The sequence below is a fragment of the Lutjanus erythropterus genome, chromosome 18, assembly GCF_056507025.1.
Source record: "Lutjanus erythropterus isolate fLutEry1 chromosome 18, fLutEry1.hap2, whole genome shotgun sequence".
In the NCBI taxonomy this organism is placed as follows: Eukaryota; Metazoa; Chordata; class Actinopteri; order Lutjaniformes; family Lutjanidae; genus Lutjanus; species Lutjanus erythropterus.
Window position 1 is genome coordinate 17,500,140 of NC_139334.1, and position 21,138 is coordinate 17,521,277.

Sequence of the window (21,138 nt, forward strand, 5' to 3'; positions counted from 1 at the left end):
ATTTTGGATATCATTATATCGTGATATGATATGAGGGTTGTCTTTTCTTAGTATAAAGGCTGCATTACAGTAAATTGCAATTGCTATTTGATTAACTTACCAGTCTGTTCTAGCTTCTACTGAAGATTATTAAATTAATCGCCAACTATTTTGATGATCGATTAATCGTTGTGGGACATTTTTTTAATAAGTGACGGCCAAGTTCTCTGATTCTAGCTTCTCAAATGTGAATATTTTCAGGTTTCTTTAGTCTTCACTGACAGCAAACTGAATATCTTTGGGTCGTGGATGCCATCTTGGGCCTTGGTAAACGCTGATCAACATTTTTAACCATTTTCTGCCATTTTATAGACCACATAACTCATCAGTTAATCGTGACAGTAATCGTCAGGTTAATCAGTGATGAAAATAATCCGTAATTGCGACCCCAGAGTCAAAAAATATTATGATATTTAATTTTGTCCGTATTGGCCAGCCTTACTATACTGTATTTTAATATTTTGTTTTTTACTTTTTCAAATTTTTGTTGATGATTTCAATATTTATATGCATATGAAATACAAACAAACATACAACCCAAAAACAAAATAATGCAAAAAAAAAAAGTCAAATATTTGTTCGGGAGTTACATTTTAGTCATCCATCAGACTCATCGCTATTTTGAGTTTTGAATAATGTCCAACAGTAACAACAGCAACAGTATTTTGATAAAGTATTATGCTTTAAGTGAGGTCAAAATTATAAAGGTATATTACCATATAACTCATAGGAAAGTCATACCCCTGTATCCTTTGTCCAGTTTTGTCTACAACTTTCCAAAACTTTGATACTGTGTGGTATTTTCAAAATACATGTGAATGCTCTGCATCTATTGCCCCACAGAGCTCAACCTAAAGCAATTCATGACATTCTTATAAAATCACTATTTGAGAATTTACAGTATGTTATTGTAGTGAAAATGTGTATATACAGATTATATCGTAAAAATATTGAGATATTATCTTTAAACCACATGGCCCAGCCCTAGCAGTGGAAAGAAAAAGTTCATCTGAGCTTGTACAACTTTCAGCAAAAGGAAAATAAAATACAAACTCTGGAAATTATAAATGATTGCTGCGGTTATCTGAGCTAATCAGAGCTGAGGACTTTGGACTTTTGCAGTGGCAGACATTAATGCGCCGTTCACTTCTAATCTCTGCGACTAGCTTCTCTTTAGTCCTCCCTTTTGTATCTGATCCAAAAATATAGAATAAACGCTCGATGACAGAAGATCGGAAACATTGCATGACAGCTTCAGAGCACAATTCATGAGTTTCCAACCTTTGACCTTTTGAGAGAGACTCAGCGGGGCGCACATCAGGAAGGTCTGGGAATACAGCAAAATCCCCTCTTGTTAAAGTTGCACTGCGGCCACCATAAAGGAGCTAATAATGGACATGTAGGGTATGTAATACAAATAAATCCACTGTTCCTAGTGAACCTGGGCATGTTTGGCTCTGTTGCTTCCATTGGTGATATTTATCTAGGAAGGGAAGGGCTGAGTGTTGTTGTTGCCTCCCTGCAGGTCCCCGAGCTCTCAGATCTCCTCTCTGTCTCCTGTGTGGATAAGTAGTGGCTGCAAAGGCAACGCTGCTCTTTGATATTTCACTCCTCATTTGAATCAGTGGCCGCTTTATTTGACAATGCCAGGTAATTACCTGGGTACCTTGCTTGATCATGTGAACTCCTGCAGAACCAGAGTTGAGGGAAGGAAAGGAGGGAGTGAAAGACGAGGAGGGGAGGAGGGAGAGGAGAGGAGATGGAAATGGGAACACATAAACAGGAAAAAAAGAAAAGAAGAAGAAGCAGGAGGACAAAAACAAAACACACAAACACAAACAAACCATCTGCATTTGTTTACCTGCATTGTGTCTCAAACAAGCGGAGTCATGAGGAAGACTATGTTGTGTTAAGCAAAGTGGTGTGTGTGTGTGTGTGTGTGTGTGTGTGTGTGTGTTTTCTAAATGTTCAGCAGTGGTTTTTCAACTGGGACTGTCCCATGCTGTGAGGGTAGTAAGCATGAGGTCAGATACACTAAGTGCAAGTTTATTACTACTCAAATGAATAGTTTTTGTCTCTTGGGTTCATTTACAGGTTTACAGGTTTATGGTCTCTGGTGTGAGTGCGAGTGTGTGCGTGTGTGTGCGTGCGTGTGTGTGTGTGTGTTACATGTACTTGTGTATTTTTCATACACTGAAGCAGAAAACAACACATTAAAAAACATAAGAGAAGAAAATGAAACACAGTTTAATACTTTAATTCCATTAGATTAAAACAGTACAGTAAATTTTCAGAGAACAGAGCATCATTTCACTGTAAAAACAATCATACAGAAGTTTGGTGGAATCAACTTATCTTTTCTCATTTTCCTTATGTACATATATATATATATACACTAATCAACTCATTAAATTAAGTTTTCTAAAAAAACATGATAGCATATTAGCATGCATTCTTTGAGTTAAACTGTCCCTCAAACTCTTCTTTTTTTATATAGTTTTAAGAAAACATATGATGAAAGTATATATATCATAAGTAAGTATAATTTCACTTTAAAAAAAATCTTATTAACTTGAACATGTAAGTTTTATTTATTCAAGATGATTAAACGTGACATTTCTAGTATTTGCTTTCAGAACTTATAAATGTGAGTTCTTCTAACTTGAAATGAGCTGGTTGAATGTACTGTACAGAGTTCAGGCGACTCGTTAAATTAACTTCTTAAAGAAACATGATCAGCACATTAGCAGACTTACCACCATGCACTGTTTGAAAGTTACAACACTCCTGAGACCTGTCCTTTTATGGTTTAAAGAAAACATGTATGATGAAAACTTTTTTTGGAGAACGAAGAATAATTCCACTGTAAAAAAAATATATACAGGTATTTAATTGAATCAACTAATCTTTTCTCATTAACTTAATGTAAATATACTGGCTGTATTTATTCAAGCTGATTAAACTTTAAAATTTATAGTATTTTCTTTCAGAAGTTAAAGATACAAGTTCCTCTAATTTGAAGTCCTTTGACTTGAAATGATGAGTTGAATGATTTTACTGTCCTGAGTTCAATCAACTCATTAAATTAAGTTTCTAAAGAAACATGATCAGACTTCCCAGAATGCATTGTTTGAGAGTGGAACGTAAAAGAAAAACACCTTTGTTTGTAATGTTCAGTGTTACTGAAGATTCGTTGGTTCAACTTAATATATCAAGCTTATTGCGCATGTTTTCTTGAGTACAGCTGAACTAATATCAAGTTTATTTGACTAGAAAAGTTTGTTTTGAATCATTACAAACTTCACCTCACCTCGGCAATTAGAAGAAAACATACATGATGAAAACTTCCTGTGTGTCTCTAATACTCTTTAAAATAAGTCGTGGTTGCTTGTTTTCACAATAATGAAAACACTGTGAACATGTTTTCTCAAGTACAACTGAATTAATATCAAACTTATTTGTTTTTAATAATTACCCAATTATCTCAACTTGTCATTTCATATTCAGTTAACTTGACATTTAAGGCAGCCCAGAAACTTCTTAAGTTAAAAAATAGATAATTTTTACAGTGTTGTTACATTATGTACACGATAAAATTCCACTGTAAACTTTCATTTATAAATAATAATAATAATAAAAACATGCTAATACTCAATGGGGTTAAGCTTGGTATTTCAAATAGCTGGATATGGAACCTTGTCAATGATGTTTATTGAATAGGAGAGCAGTGTTTACTCTGTTGTGTGACTGGAATATCAAAACCCGTCACTCCATGTGAATGCAGCTGCGTTCAGGCTGACTGACTGAGCTCTCCTTGGAGGAAACCAGCAGACAACAACTCAGGCTTGGCCCTGAAGTTTAACTGAAACACTGTGCCAGCATTTTCTTTAGGAAAAAAAAAAAAAAGAAGAAATACCATCTCCCGTAAACAAATATGAAATTAAAAAAAAACACTTTTAATACTGAAAATAAACCTATTAAATAAACTTAAGGTTAAAGTTGCAGACATAAGCAGCTGTTTTAATGATCTCCCTTTAAAAGATGCGTAATCATTAAGGCTATAAATAAAGGTGAATGACAGGCTAAATATATCCCAACTTTTCTCTTTTTCTCACCTTTTAATTAATCGTATCGCCTGAATAAAGTAGCATTTTTACTGATGTCTTCGGCGTGAGTTTGGGATAAGATATGCAAATCTATTTTCTTTACAGCCTTGTTAAATGTCGAGTTTTAGCGCTCTACGTAGGTTATTTCTGATCTGGGCAAGTTTGCAGGCTGCTTGCTTTAACTCTGTGCAATTTTTTATCCACTTTCTAATCATATTGGGAGCGTGAAAACATCCACACTTAACATTCCCTCGCTTCCGCACTGGACAAACAACACAAGAGTGGAATCTGTATTCATTTCAAAGCGGAGAGAGGGGAATTAAGACAATTTAATAAAGGCTTAAAGCGGCGGGGTTGTCTGTGCAGCGCCTAAAGCCATATTTCCTCTGATCAGCGGAGGAGGGCGACTTTATTGGACATGTTTCTATTTCCAAATCCGCATAACAGGCAACGATGCATGTATTTCCTATAATGTAGATAAGGCAGAGAGGGTTTGATATGTAATAAAAGGTGGGTCTGTGCTGCCTGTTTAAGCCCCTTAAGCCTGATAAATGATGAGCGACAGAGGCACAGCAAGAGGGTCACCGCTATTAACTCCTCGGTTTCCCGGCCTCCACTTAAACTTCTCTCAATTACATCTGGTAATGTGGCTGGATACGGGCCTTATAGGCTTCGACCTGTTCAATCTAACCGGAAAAAAAAGGAAAAATCATACTCAAATCTGCACCAGTGGTGTATAAGACTGTCCCCAAAGCCACGTGTTAAGGGGGAAACACAGGGATTATAGTGTGTGGCGTTACTAACACATGCACACCAGGTATTCTGGGACAAACAGCCAATGCAAGCTCATTAAATCAGCATTTGGTGTATCCGCACAGGCGTTAACGACGGGCTCTAATCTCGGCGGTGACCTGCTCAAACTGTGTCACAGCAGCCGAGCACAGAGTCTGCAGCAGAGAGGCTGCAGACTGGGCACAGGCACTCAGGGAAATACATACATATATATATATATATATATATATTACATGTCAGGAAATACGCATAAGCTTTGAAATTCGTTTGGGGGGAAAAGGCAGCATAGTTTGTACACGTTGAAGAGTTTAATCGACATAAGAAAGAATTTTAAATTTATTTTTCAGCGTTAATATTTTGACATTTCACGCGCTGATTTCTGAATCACAATATTAATCAATTTAAGGTTTGTTTTTCTTTTACATTTTAAGGCTTCGCTTCAGTGAGATTAACTCTTACTGGTTTCATTTGTTCACTGTTTTATTCTAACATGCAATAACGTGTCATAATAAATAACAGTCGTCCGGATTATATTAATATTAAAATAAAAATAAAAATAATATAAGCATCAGTGTGTTGTTTTTTTGTTGGCTTTTTTTTTTTAGATATAGGGCTGCGTAGTATTTTTTTTTAAATAACTGATATGGATTTATATGAAAGCCACATTCAGTATAAACTGAAAAATCACATAAACTCACATATTTGAAAATAATTTTGCTCACGTAATAAAAGACAAACTGCGACTATTAAAGGCCACATTTTTCTAGTTTGTGTGACACAAGACAAATCTTGTAACAGCATCAGATGAGAAGGGTGTGAACAGTTAAAATAAATTTATGGTCAAAGAATTGCCGCAATTAAATTAGATTAAATTCAATTCAATTAAATATTATAAGAAACAAATGCATTTGAACAGACTCACTAAAACAAAATCTGCATTTTATAATAATCATATTTAAGATTTACGTCTCTGTGCTGTGAAAAAAAATAATAATAATTTCATTTTATTCTCTTTGATTTTAAAATCACGATCCTGTTGGCATTTTTAAACAGATTTCGTGTAAACTGAATCAAATGTTTTTTTGTTTTATTTTATGGGCCTTCTCCCTCGTTTGTTTCAGGTCTCTCGACCGCTCGGCACCAGCTGCGGCCGCCAGGTGTCGCTACATGGCCGCATATTCTCCATCCAGCGAGTCTATGAAGGGAAAAGCCACAGTTGCATTTGCTGCTGCCCTCCTCTCCTTCTCTTTCTCTCATTCTCTCGCTGTCTCCCTCCTCCCTTTACTAACCCTCTGACACCAGACTCTGAGAATCGGTGGAGGGGAAAATGAGGCTTTGGAGCTGAAGAATTTACAGTTAGTCGCGAAACTTTTACAAGTATTTGAGTTGCTCACTCCACTTTCTGAAACCCTATAGTCACATTTCACTCCGGCGGGGTCAAAAAGAGTTCAGGTTGAGATGGCTGAGGTAATGCTTTCTGCAGGAGGAAAGCCAAAATATTATAAACAAAATATAAATAAAATTATGTGAAATAAATTTGTCACAAATGAGGAAAAATCAGTGTTTGTGGAGATTATTAATATAATTTAATACGTTGCGTTCTTCACACAGGGATCACGCAAACTGTATTACTTTTATAGCGCAAAAAATAAAGTTTTCGGCTAAATTATGCATTAAAAAAAACTGCATTTCTTTTATTTATCATTGTTTAAGCTGCAAGTTTTTCACTTCTCGAGCCTCTCCAGTAGTCAGTCTATGATCCAGTCTTATCTCGGCGCCTCTATACATTAGCTGATCTGATTTACATAATCTCAAATACTGAAGAGGGCCAAAGAAGAACAAAGTTACAAACAAGATTAGGGCGATTTTATTTGTTCCTGCGGTTGAGCGCCAATTGTTTCTCCAGGAGTGTTTAAGGTCACTAAGAGGATTTGAAGCCCGTTTCATATCACTGATCTTTTTGAGGGAATTAAATCAACAATGCATTTCTCTCCATATTTAGCAACAGGCTGTGTGTGTGTGCGTGTGTGTGTGTGTGTGTGAACAAACCGAGCCCTGCAGGGTAAGAAGAGAAAGAAGAGGGGGAGAGGTGGGATTGTAAGTCCTGCAAAGAGTAAACAGAGGAGTGGGGAAGTTCAGTGCTGCTGCTCGGCGGTCCTGCCTGGTGGTGCACCTTTTAGGATGTGACATGCAGTGGATCTTTAGCCTGGTGATTGTCCCACTAGTGTTTTCCTTGAAATGGATCCTCTCTCCCCCTCCTCTAATGAATCCAAACGCAGCTGGCCATGTCCCCACACGGACACCGAGAGCTTTAACCCTAAACTGACCTCAATTTGACACCACCAGATGAAATTTTACCGCCTGTTAATGCCATCCACTGATTTTTTTTTTTCATACGAGTTCTGTGTGCGCACCTGAAAAAGGGCGAGAGCCACTTGTAAGAAATATAAAACTAGTTAAAAAACAGTGTAATTGTGTGTGAGAGGTGTCCTCCTGGAATTATCTGGCTTGTAAACGCGCTCAGGTTAGAAGCAGGGGGAGTTGAAGTTGGCACAGGTCTTGTTTATGAGGAAAATTAATTTTAATTACCTATTGAGTGAATGATGATTAAAAAAAAATTAGGAAAATGAAACAGCGACTTGTGTAATGTCGCATTATTAAGCGAAATTAAGCTATTTCGCAACCTAAATATTGTTAATGATGATGTCTTGTGTTTATGGCTTTCATTAATTAGTCAAATAAATAGTTCGCAAAAGAAGGAGTTTAAAATTTCACGTCGTTAGGAGGAGTTTTATAGGGAAGGATGTGTTTCCGTGGAGCCGTGCATTGGACACGCATAATTAGCCTCTGCTATTTTCACACGCTCTTCGGGTGTTTACATCACTCTCCTCGGGGGCAAATCACATATTTTTTACAATAAATGTGGAAAAAATGCGCTAAAAAATTGCAAGAACTGGAAGTATGCGTAAAAATCCGCTCATGCGCTTGGATTTTTCGGATGCAGTGTGCGCTTTAACGGCAGATTAAACATGAATGTGAGAATATATTCTGCATTTTTTTAATACTCCAGTCAAAACTTTCTCTTCACTGCTCCGCGTAAAGGACGCGCGTCCACAACAAAGCGGTAGATACAGTATAAGGTGTATTCTACTTACCGTGGTTGTCCAAAAGAAGCAGGATTGAGGAAAAAAGTCAAGCGTTAGAGCACAAATCAATGTGAACGACAGTATTTAGCTTATGAAAATCTTCAATAGCAGCAGGGTCTGCCGGGCTGGTTGTGTTTACAGAGTGTAAGAGAAGAAGAGACTTGGAGACGGTGAATGCCTTGGCTCTCTGCGCACCGCTCTGCAGCTCCTTCCCGGGGTATTGCACGTTGAAATGTCCACACAGCCGTTTGTCAAACCCTGCAGTCCTACACTTCCCACCCCCCTTTATGCCAACAAACATAACTGTTGTCGCGGCTTCATTTATTAAATCTTTTCCCTTTTTTCTGTTTAAAAAAACTCTTGCTATTTCTGCAATCGACCCTGAGCAACTCTGCTTGCTGTTTTGTTTGTTGGGAGAGTTTATTGACCCTCCAAACGGTAGCCACAGCCCATCTCCCAATCTGAGCGTGTGTCCACCTTAATCCTAACCTGTGAATAATTAATTCCCACCATCAAAAATGTCCCATAAATGGAGCCTTTTTATGTGAGAAGCTGTCAATACAGCCATGATGCCATATTAGCACTGATGGAGCTAAATATTAAAGGGGATAGATAGATGGCCTGCTTCTTTTTTGTGCGTAAAAGTGCCCAGACTCCAAAAAGGGCTTCACTCTGCAAATCGATGGCCGGAGCGTTTTGCTCCTCCTCTAAACTTCAATCTCCTCACATGATTGATGATCTTGTGGAGCTTTGATAATTGACTACTCTGAGGTAAAGGCACGGATTTCTATCAAGAGAGGGGATTGGACGAAAAGAAACATACAAAATTACTTTCTCCACTAAAAAAAGCTTTTTTCTCCTCTTGGAAAAGTTCATTCTGGGTTTGAGAGGGGGAGCTGCGTGTCGTTTAATTTGCTAAAAAAGATAATTAGCTGTAAGATTAGGAGGTATTACTGAGATATTAGGCACAGCGGCTTATAATCACAAAACAGATAACAAGTAAGCGTCATGCTCATATATTAAACTCATCCAGAAGATGTCCTGATAATTTATAGTCCTTTGTTTGACTTATATCACTGGATGTATAAGGGTGAAAATATTAATTTGTGCGTAAAAGTTTGGAATTAAAATGATTTTTTTTTAAGTCTATATTATGTTTCATGTAGTTTAATTCACTCTGTGTGTAATTTAACTTGCAGCCGAAGTGTTCGCGCTGCTAAACCTTCCTCACTCAGCCTCTTCTGCTTCTTTCTTTTAGGACTCTTCCCTGCGAAAAAAGGAATTGGGTGGGAGTTTGGAGCTGTGCTGCTTTGCCTTTTTTACCCCCAGTGTGGAGTTGAAGCCGTCCCTGTGCAGCCTCGCATACACTCTGCATATCACAAGATTTGGTCTCTCCTCTCTCTTTTCTGGAGCTGCTGTAGGACTGGCTATGGCCACCACTACTTCCGGGATCCGTCATTTCATTCGCCCACCGCTCAGCGCTGCGAACTGACTCTGTTTCTATAAGCAAGCTAGCAGCCAACCTGCCAACACTCGCTGACACTCACTCATCTCAGTTTCGCCAGATAGACGAAATACCTACGGGGGGAAAGAAAGGAAAGATCCGAATCGCAATCTCTTAATTTCTACTTGCTTTTTTCCTTCTTTTTTTACAGTGATAATAAAACAAGATAGCGATCTGGAGGCATTAAAGGAGACGCGGACTTGCGGGATGAAAACGGACTAAAAAGATTCGTCCTTCTCTTGAACATCATCACCAACCGTCATTCATTCATTACCTTGACAACCTCTGGCTTTGATTGACAGCTGGAGTGGCAAAAAGCCATGAGACACGACAGTTTAGTTACATGCAGGTTGTTGATGGGCCGATTGTAACCTTCACTTTGGCGCATTTTTTTCTTTTTTTTCCGAGGAAAGAGGGAAAACAAGAAAAATTGCAAAACTCCCCGATGCTACGATTTCAACTGAACCACACTGGCGAATAGGAGAAGTCGCAAAGTTGGTTGAAAGAGGAATCTTTGCCACTAAATCACTTTCTAACCGGGACTGGGATATTAAATATACGACAGATTCAGGAGTTTATTGGAGCGCAGCCTGATGGCGCAAAGGGTAGGTTTTAAATCTCCTACACTTACCTGTTCAAATCCACTGTAGGGAGGCCCCTCGTATCGATAACCTCTTGTCGGCTGGTGGCAAATTTACAAAGTATTCATATCAAAGCGGCTATATTTGACATTTTTGCAGCGCCCCTGCTCTTCAAGCAGAGTGACAGCCTCTGCTTTCACCGACAGCCTCCACGGCGTGCAGTCGTGGAGCAGTTTCACAGGAGACTCCAAACTAATTCGCTCTTTTCACCCACCAAACTTCTCCTCCGCGGAGCACCTAACTTATAATGTTTTTGGTAATGACAGAGCGTTTAACAGATAGAATATGTGACACTTTTCTGTCCTGCTGCAGCGCTTTTTCTTCTTAGTTTCTCCTCTGCTGCGTGTGTTCACAATGAGACGGCATGCTTTTTCTGCTTTCCACATTTGTTTCCAAAAAGTACGCGTCCAGCCCGCTGACTTCTGCTCTCATTTTATTCCCAGTACGATGAGCTGGCCCATTACGGTGGGATGGACGGAGTCACGGCGTCGATGTACGGGGACCCGCATGCTCCCCGGCCGCTTCCCCAGGTCCACCACCTGAACCACGGACCGCCGCTGCACGCCAGCCAGCACTACGGAGCCCACGCTCCGCATCCAAACGTTATGCCCACCAGCATGGGCTCGGCTGTCAACGACGTTTTAAAGAGGGATAAAGATCAAATTTATGGGTAAGGTTTGCCTGATCCAAATACGCGTAGAGTTATTTTTTATATTTTTAAAGTTTTCAGCTTTTCTCTAAGTTTGTTTTGCTGGAGTTTCTCTCTTCGCCACTAAATTTAAATAGTGTTTTGTGTAGGATTGACCGCAATTTCGAAGCTCTATTGTTAAAGTGTAATTTTAGACGCATTGTAGAAGGCATCGTCAAGCCTGCAGTAAGTAAGAGTGAGCCTCCAGCTTGAAATACAAGCTATAAAATAATATGGAAGCTCCCTGTGCGCATAGTCCAAGCTCGAAAGTCACAGACTGCGTGGAAATATAATAGAAACATTTTTCACCATTTCAACAATTCTTCCATGTCAGAAAGTTTGCTTTAACATTAAGCCACGCTATTATTAATCCGTCTTTAAAATAGCCTTAACTCATTTAAACGTTGTCGTTACTGCTCCTTTAAAAACTTCTCAAATGTTTTCAAATATTGTTTGCATGAACACAAACACACACAGAGCGCGTTATAACGCACCGTGTCTTTTATAATTATATTTTTATCCAGTTATCGTCAGATAATGAAAGAAAACACATGAATACGCTCTCAGTGAGGATTGGAAAAGTTTGAAAATGTTTTCAGACATTTGTCAGTAATACACGCGCACAGAAAGTGCTATAATCCACAGTGTATCGTTATAATCTGGGATGTAGAGCAGAGAAAATCCTCATGTCTTTTAGTCACGTTTTCATACGCGGAATAGAGTTTACGCTTGTTTTAATGTTGACACAAATCTTTAAAAAAAAAAAAGACTAATTAATAATCTGATGCCAAATTTTTCCAAGTTAACGTTTGCTCCAGAGGTAGGATTTTATTCTGAAATTATAATTTTGTGTTCAAAAAATATATATTAGATGACAGTTTGTCTCATGATGCTGACTGAATATAAGTTAAGCTTTAAAACATTTTTTATTCACCTCTAACTCACTTTTAACGCTTTAATTCCAATAAAGAATAAATAGGAAAGTCCTCGGTGCCTCAGTACGTCTTTGAGTGTATCTTAAAATTATTATTTCATTGTAAATTCTTTTGCAGACTGCATAATTTCTCTAAAACGTCTCTCGTGTGTTTGCCTTGTTTTGTGTAGAGTTTTGTTGACTTCTCAGCCGTTTTTAGTTTGCACTGCAAGAAATGTCAGTCTCAACAAGTCGATTAATGTCACATTGAGTCTGAAATCCTCACATATCCCAAAACCAGGAGTAAAAATATTCCAGATGCGTTTTCACACACTCAAAACAGCTTCTAAAAACGTCCATCTTGACACCAGATATATTGTTTGAGATGTTGTTTGCTCTATTTTAAAAAGCGGTGACGAAAAGTGCGTGAAAACTAAACAGCGTGAAAAGTAAAATTAAACTCATGAAATCTGATTTTTATTCTTCAGTTGTTGTATGAAAGTAATAATGTGAGGCGCAGGGAGCCGACAGATACGCGTGTTGCTGGTACATTTTTTGCAGTGGGCATTGTGGAGCCGGTGTGCTGCTGCTGCTTGTTCTCAGCCTGTGTTTCCCCTCTTGCAGTCACCCTTTATTCCCACTGCTCGCACTGGTTTTTGAGAAGTGCGAGTTGGCGACGTGTACTCCGAGGGAGCCCGGCGTAGCAGGCGGCGATGTCTGCTCCTCAGACTCCTTCAATGAGGACATTGCAGTCTTTGCCAAACAGGTCAATTTAGAAATACTTAAAAAAATACATATTTTAGGGATTGTTGTGGCTGCGTCATAGTCATAGTTTTCTGCCTGCTTCATATTTTTTTTTATTGCAATAAAACTTTCTGTAATAGTGTGTGTTCTGTGCAGAATATTATCCGGCCTCATTCAGGATAGAAGTAGACCCACATTCTGGACATTTCATGCCAAACTAACTTTGACTTTTGGTGTATTATTTTAGGTCCGAGCAGAAAAACCTTTATTTTCATCAAATCCAGAGTTGGACAATTTGGTAAGCAAGCGCCCACTTCTTTAACCTCTCTGTCCCTCAGTAATAATCGCCGCTCCGGTGCTTTGTTTTTTGGGGGGTTTATATTCTGGAGTGTCCGCAGCCTCACACAGTAAATATGTGAACATATGATTTAAACTTCCGCACTCATGTCAAATCAGTTTTGAGGTGAAGCTTTTGTGACCACATTCACCGCTGTCATTGTTCCCATCTAAACTGACCCAGCTGACCAGTGTGTGATCACCAATTAGCTTTCATTTTACAGTTAAAAAAAATATTTTAGCTCTCACTGGCTGCCAGTTCACTCCATAGTGTTATGACGGGCGGATTATCACATTATAACTCAACATAAGCGTAAAAAATATTTAGAATATTAATTTTGTGATGTAAATTGTGTTTATTTTGCTCTTTTTTTCCAGATGATACAAGCCATACAAGTATTACGGTTTCACCTCTTGGAATTAGAAAAGGTAAATATTATACACATTTGTGTATTTTAATATATTGATTTCATCAGACGTGCAGCGCTGTAGATATTATCAGCTGTTTAAAAAAAAAGTTTCAGGTGTTTCATTTTCATAAAATATGCTATTTTATTTAGCCAACTCTTCATGTTGACTTATTGATAGAATATGTTGCTCACGTTGCACATTGTTATCGATCCGCAGATTTAGTTTCAGCTGCTCATTATTCCTCCTCAGCTTTACGGCATGCTGTTTATTTTTTGTCGTTCAACTTGTTGCTCCAGTCTCAGGAGAATAATAAGCTCCGCAACAATTTCACTATTGTTTCCTCGCCCGCCGATAATGCCCCCTTAATTGGAGTTATTCTTGGACTGGCTGAAGCTGTTTCCCCCCCATCCTGAAAAAAAGGTGTTTTTTTTTTCCTCCTTTTTTTCCTATAGGTGCACGAGCTCTGCGACAATTTTTGCCACCGGTACATCAGTTGTTTGAAAGGAAAAATGCCAATAGATCTAGTTATTGACGAACGGGATGGCAGCTCAAAATCAGATCACGAAGAACTCTCGGGATCGTCGACTAACCTCGCAGATCACGTAAGTACCAGCATTCCTTTATTATATCCATAATGCTGAAATAATGCTGATAGAAAACACCGGAGCATTTTTAATTTGTTAAACACTCTGCATGTGAATAATCGGCTGTTTTTAAATAACCAAATTTGTTTGATGTTTCCCATAATGCCAACTTTTGTGCCACTTAGCCTCTGCTCGGTGTGTGTGACCCCGCTGTGCCATCAGTAAATAGAGCATGCTCTGTTCTGCAAGGAAAATCTGCCGATCGATGTTCTGGGGTCAAAAGCTAGATGTGATACAATAGACTGAGTTATTGTTTTAGTCTTTTGATTAGGGCCAGTCATGTGTGCATAATGCGTCCGTGCTTGCTAGAGATTTGAGTGTGTGTGTGTGTATGTGTGTGTGTAAATCGCTGCCGTGCATTATGGAGAGCTGAAGAAGGAAAAAAACGTGAGGCAATTATCTGTTACGCAGGTTTAACGTTAAAGCAGGGTATCAGCGGTTAAGCTGTAGCTTTAGGCCAATATTTAAAAAGAAAAGGGCTTTATATTTGGGGGCTGTGGGAGCTGCTGGATATGGCCTGTGTGCGTAAAGCTGTGGATTTTTTTTTCTTTTTTTGCTGCAGAGGTGGAGAAAGTGGTAGCCCTATTGAAATAGATCTCAGAGCTAAAGGCTTACCATCAATGTCAAGTTCACAAGGCATATGATGGTTCGTCTGGAGGCCTTCCATTGCTGTTGATGTTAATGTGTTTAATTGTTTCGTATTGATTTGCCGTGTGGGTTTTGCTCTGCAGTGGCTTTTCTCCTCTGTGCTTCCCCGCGTTTTATGGCTGCAGGCTCCATAATGCTGAATTCAATTATATGCACCTGAAGTACAGTAGCTTTAAATTTGAAGATCGATTCCTCTGGTTTAAATCGTGCATTTTCGGTGTAATAAACACAGCCCCCCCCCATCTCCTCCCCCACCTCCTCTCGCAATATGGATTGAGCTGACTGTATTATTGAGTTGATATCTGTGAATTATTGCGTCTTGCATGCCTGTGATAAAGCTAATGTTTTGGTGGAGGGGGGAAATAAGCGGGCTATTGCAACAAAGTGACTAGTTAATATCTGTGCAGCACAAGGGCCAAGCCTATTAGGAATTAAAGCAGATTTAAGTGTTATGCAAAGTCACTGCGCTGCATCTGTTGGGTCTGGCTATAGGCCTAATAGCGGTGGATTCCCTCTGAAAGCCCGGCGCACCGCACACAAGGTGAATTAAAGCACGATTAGAGCGAAGGTACCCATGTTGGTTTGAGAAAAACGGTTAGAAAACGGCAATATTGTGGTCCTCCTCCAGCACAAGTGTAGAAATGAGGCATGCTGTTGTTTATATTGTAGAGATTAGATAAACTAGCCTGTTTAGTTTCATGGCAGATGGTTGATACTCAAGCCAATTTCCAATGGTGCCTCCACTGCGGTGCTCAGACACCAGCTTTGTCATCAAGTCCATGCACTTGTGAGAAATATTTTGATAATTAGAAAATTAGATATGCCAATAAAGCAAATCAGGAGCAGCAATAAACAAAGAGGGGCTGCACGACAAACCATTTATCCTGGAGTCATTTGGAGTGACCACCTCATTAGGTATTTAGGTTTTGAGGGATTTATTTCACTTTTGTGGCACCAGTGAACTTTTTATTATAGCTAACTGCTGGGATGAATTTGACAAAAGCTTAAGTTTTTTTTTTCTCTGTGTGTGCTTGTTGAGCTCTGTCTGGAAATATACACACTACAGCTTATAGTTGCAGTCACTTTTTTTTTTTTTTGTATTTTTGAGAATATGTGTGCACCTTAAGATGATTTATCCTTGAAAACATTTGAATTTTAAGACAGATGACACATTTTGAAACATGAAACTGTGCTGTGTTTTCCTTTTATTTGTCACCCCTCTGTAGAATGCTATCATGAAATAATTTTGGTTGTTTATTGCACAATAACGTCTTATTTAATATGATTAAATCTATGTATAGAAATATATAATTTACCACAGCTGTAAGGTGTTGAAAAAGCTTAAAAATGCACCTTGAAAATTCTTGAAAAGTGCTTGAATTTGACTTAATAAAGGCGAAGGAAATAAAGGTGTAAGAACACTAGATTTAGTGGAAATAATATTTGCAGAAAGTGAAACAGTGTAGTAAATAGTTAAGTTCCTCAGCAGTCATTTCCATGTCTTAATTGAAAGGAGTCCAGCTTTTCATGCCCAAAATGTGCTTTGAATATTGGAAACAATGCACACAAAAAATGCACTTGGCTGCAAAAACTGTGCCGCTGGATGGAAAGCAATTTTTCTGTCCTACTTGTCTTGATTTATTTATTTTATTTATTCATTTGTATTTGGCTCTATTTTATTATTCATTTGTGTCCTCGCTTCCCATTGAGGAGAGGAAGGAAGGCGGTTTGATAGTTAGATATGCTAATTTATTTAGTTAGAATCTCTCACGTCCATTTTTCTTTGCTTTGATATGCATTTTTAATATATAGCCCTGGGCTACATCTCATTTGGTGAAAGTTGGTTTTTCTGGAGATGATGAGGCTCTTCACTGTGGAGGAGGCGGCCCGTGGAGCTTGTTTTTATGTGTGTGTGTGTATGTGTGTGTGTATACAGTATATGTGTGTGTGAGTTTTTTCTCCCCTCTTCATACCTGACAGCGGAGCATAATAAGCACAGTTTTATTTACACTTGAATGCAGCATTGTCTTAGAGATGATTGGATTATGGTATAGTGAGAGCGGGATGAGTCCTTGCTGACACTGTTGATTTCCTTTACTGGCTTGCGGTGACTATCTCAACCATGTAGCCCACCCAAGGCTTCCTAACTCAGATCAACCCCTTCCCAATTAAAAGAAAGAAAAAAAGATGTTGTATTACACATGAAGGGTGACGGGGAGAAAGAAAAAAACACACAGAGCAGTGTAGATTTGTAAACGGTTGGTACAGTGTGTGTGTGCTTGTCAATGGTTTGCTCTCTTGTCTTTTAATTAATGAATAAAATTTCTGTCTCTTCTGTGCTACATCCAATTAGGGAGGCAAATAGAATTAACAGTGTCTGAATATTATCTGTTCTAATGAATTAGCCTTTGTGTCTTCTCGTGCTATTCTTCAGTCAAGCTTACATATTAGCAGAAGGCTTTTCATTTCCTCCATGCATATGCATTACGCTTTTGAAAGTGTCTGTGAATTTCTGCACAGTTTCACATTTGTTCTGCAGAAAGTGTGCAGGATTTGCAGGTCCCAGCGCTTTGTTTTGGAGAGCTCTCCTCGGGGAGTGATAGTAGTTCCCATAGAGGTTATGGCGCAGCTTATCTTGACTGTGCATGGCTGGAAAGGGAAAAAGGGGGAAAAAGCGTTCTCTGTTTACATTTGATTCTCTGGAGCAGGCTCTGAGTGAGCGCTGTGGGCCATTGGTCAGACACGGTGATGTCACAGGTTCAGTCAAGTAAATGCAATAGTTCATCTTGTGGCCGTGCAGTGATTTACTGTGTGTATCAGTGGAGATGGGTGCTCAGTAATGTCCTGTTTCTGTGTGTCACTATGCACGCTGCAGCGCATGTCTCCACAGCAAGCCCTCGGGCCGAGCCGGCCTGCTGAACCGTGGAATTTCTCAGTTTTGGAGGTGTTCTAATTCAACTAGCTTTGTTCTCCTCGGGGACTGACTACGTTTGGATCTCTCCCCCCACCACCTCCTCCCCTCCTGTCCTCTCCTCTCCTCTCCCCTTCTCATGAAAACAGTGCATCGTTGACTTGGACCGCTCAGTCTGTTCCACACAATTGTTTTGTGATGGTGGGATGTCTGGCCTAACATTTCCTATTTGATTAGTGTTCAGAGGCAGGGTGCTGTTGGCAGGCATATCTAATCATCGCTACTGTGGCTGCGGAGAGGCTAGGCTCACTTGTTGCATCTCCTACAATCCCCTTCCTTTAACTGCATGTATGCTCTAAACAACTGCAATAAAAAACAGTTGCTGTGCAGTCATCTTAGGATCATGACATGCACGTATGTTGACTTGTATTCAAATACAATATACAGTTAAAGTTTTATACACTTAGTTGTCTTTTTATTATTCACACTGTACTAGAGTTGACATGATACCAGAATTTTAAACATGATACAATACTAGAATTAAAAAAAACAACAACAACAAGAAAAAAGTTTCAGGCACATAAAAGAGGATATATTTTTTCTTTTTTTAATTAACTACCTGCACACAGTGGTGAAAAAGTTACTGAAAACGGTTTGGTTTCACAGACAAATTTCAGGAAGCCAAAGACTGAACAGAACTGAGATTTTTAATGATGGATATTGTATTGTTTTAAACACGTAGCATTGAAAAAGTAGTTATACTTGGATGCTTTTGACAACGTTAAACTGTACAATCTATTGCAAATTCAGTGCAACCACAGCCGTAGATTTCAGAGCAAATGGAGGATACAGATCCCACTCAGTATTTAAACGTGTGCATTTGTCCCCTCCAATAAAAACATGAAAGTAACAATTTTCTTTTATTTTGAAGAACCACCTTCATGAGAGGCCTACTGCATTATATTCCATTATATCTGAATTGTCACCTAGCACCTGAATTTTGTGTTTTCCCTTACATAAATAAAGATACTTCAACCATAAATTGAGGCAGAAAAGGCAGAAATTGAATGCAGGAAATTAAATGTTTGACAGTAAAAATATTTCTTGGGGAGGACCACACTTAATATATTTCTCTTCAATATTGAAATGAAACCTTTACCCTTGAATACATCAGCTCTGCCACAAAATGTACTTTTACGAAGTTTACATGTTCAGTTTTGGTTGATATTGTCAGAAAAGTCCATTACACATTTATTATTGAGGCTTTAGTTACACTGTACAATATAACACCTGCCACCTTTGTGTTTTTCTCAATAAAGAAATTTACACTATAATTTGAGGTGGACACACCACTCACTATAGAAGAGTACAACACCACCTTTAACTTTGATCTAAATACTATCACATATCATTTAATTGAGGGGTTCCCCAATGTTTTTTTTATGTCAGGGACATGCACGTTAGGGCACAGACTCCTTATTTGAAAGGATTTTGTCTTAAGGAATACCCTCTGAGTATTTTTTTTTTTTTAAATACACTGCACAGCCCAAATATATTTAGTTTACTGTCAGAGAAGAGTAAAGATACCAGAAAATATTCACATTTTAAAAAGTAGAATCAGAACACTTTGGAGTTTTTTTCTTATAAAATGATTCAACCCAATGAACTTCCAAAAATGTGCTAAAAGTTAAAAATATTCTATTTCTCCTTTTACCAGGGACCCCCTACAACCCACTGAAGGATCCTTGTTGGTTCCCAAACACAGTTTGAAAACCACTCATTTAATTAATAATCACCATTATGACAGCGTCAACAAAAGCCTGAACATTATAGGTGTCATGAGAATAAAAGAACAACGGCAGTGGATTGCATCAGTTTGTGCAGGTGTACAAGTAAAGTGGCCACTGAGTGTATGTTGACATATTTTAGGGTTATTATTTGAGTGGATTAACTGAAAGTCAGATTATCTATAATGATTTGTGTGTTTTGTATTTATGCCATTTCATATTTTGGAAAAGCTAATTTTCATGCTAGCCAATCCTCTGACTCTCCTTTTTTTTATTTAATCTCTTCTTTCTGAAGACATATTTTAACTTGTAATCTGCCATTTACTACAGTGAGAAAGGTTGTTTTTGCCCCAGAGAAAGTTTTCTGAAGTATAAATACAATCAGTCAATCTCTTGTGTCTGTTAAAACATGCTCTTGTGAATTATTAGCTGCTAAATTAAGGACTCTTTATATTCGGGATAATTGGAGGGTGTTGTAAATGCTCAGTTGTTCAATAGAGGTGCACCTACACTTCTCTGAAGAGGCTGTATATAATTACGTATGAGGAGTTTTTTCTCTGTTTACACCATGTGGCAAGATGTGTCTTGAAATGTCAGCTCACTTTATGATTTACGGCCCTGTATGTTTTCTGGTGTGTCAGCGATTCTGAGCATGTTCAGCACAGGATCCCTGAAGCTGCAACACACACACACACACACACACACACACACACACACACACACACACACACACACACACGAGGCTAGTCGTTCTTACACCAACAGATTTCTTCTCCTTTTCCTCCAGCTTCCAGGGGAATTTGAGGGAAATTCAATGATGCCGCTAAATCAATTTTATTTGAAATTCCTAGGGATGTAGGCAGAGTGCGGGGAGGGAAGTGAGATTGTGCCAGGCAGGTGTTTGTAAATGAGAAACAGGGGACAGGAGTAGAGGAGTATACGGCGGCGGCGGTGACGGCGGCAGCAACATTCTCCTGCTCTCCTGTGGCCTGGCTCCACTACGAGCCTTCCTCCCCATATTGTCTCCTGCTTTTATATTAATTACAACTTGTATTATCAGCTGCCAGTTGCTAACCCCAGCAAATAGAAAAGGCTGCCCCCAGAGACCACGCTTCTTTTGTATCTTATTCTCGATCTAGTCCTATTGTGTTTGTGTGTGTGTGTGTGTGTGTGTGTGTGTGTGTGTGTGTGTGTGTGTGTGTGTGTGCATTTGCTTGCTCTCCTCCTCCTCCTCCTCCTCCTCCTCCTGGTAACACTGCTCTTTAACACAATTAGTGAAGAGCATGGAGTGAACCATGTTTGACTCCTAATTATGCCCAGCTTTAGGGAATAGTCACATGGGCTAGAGGGCGTTTTTTTTTTCTCCTCTTTTTGTTTCTTCCTGTAGGTTGAAGAAGACTGTTTGGGTGACATGATTTTTTTCCCCAACTTGTTTGAACTTTATCAGACCCACGAGGCTTGTGACAAAATGGTTGTGTGTGTGTTTGTGTAGCGCGGTGCGGTGTCTGTTGATGCACCCTCCATGGCTCAGAGAGGAGCACTAAATTATTCATGGGGAGGAAAGGCTGTTGCTTTTGTCGCCGTGTTGAGCTTGGAAAGTTAACGCTTTTGTTGTGGTGTTTGTTGTCTTGTTTTGCAGACAGGGTTGTGAATGAGAGGTGACTTACAGGTATTAAAAGAGAGGATGAGAGTGTGTTTCATCAAAGATATCTGCTGAATATTCACTGGAGCTAGTATATACTGTGGTACAGGGTTCAAGTGGGTCAGAACTCTTCTCGCCCACGTCAATTTTTACTTGCTCCTGCACAAACTGTTTTATTTATCAGTG

The 21,138-nt window shown here is 39.0% G+C and overlaps 1 protein-coding gene across 8 annotated transcripts in view; it reads left to right on the forward strand.

The window, feature by feature from the left end:
* Positions 1-8,931: 8,931 nt before the first annotated feature.
* The window catches only part of meis2a (Meis homeobox 2a), a 109,807-nt gene continuing 97,600 nt past the window's right edge, over positions 8,932-21,138 (forward strand). For 5 of the 8 annotated variants that reach the window (XM_084742390.1, XM_084742394.1, XM_084742391.1 and 2 more), the window contains exons 1-7: positions 8,932-9,082; positions 9,342-10,192; positions 10,672-10,898; positions 12,454-12,595; positions 12,821-12,871; positions 13,288-13,338; positions 13,773-13,922. In XM_084742390.1, coding sequence (XP_084598516.1) covers positions 10,181-10,192; positions 10,672-10,898; positions 12,454-12,595; positions 12,821-12,871; positions 13,288-13,338; positions 13,773-13,922 — 633 coding nt within the window. In that variant the 5' untranslated portion in view covers positions 8,932-9,082; positions 9,342-10,180. Of the gene's footprint in view, positions 9,083-9,341; positions 10,193-10,265; positions 10,485-10,671; positions 10,899-12,453; positions 12,596-12,820; positions 12,872-13,287; positions 13,339-13,772; positions 13,923-21,138 lie in introns of those variants that run through there. The other 3 variants (XM_084742396.1, XM_084742398.1, XM_084742393.1) reach the window with 2 other exon arrangements.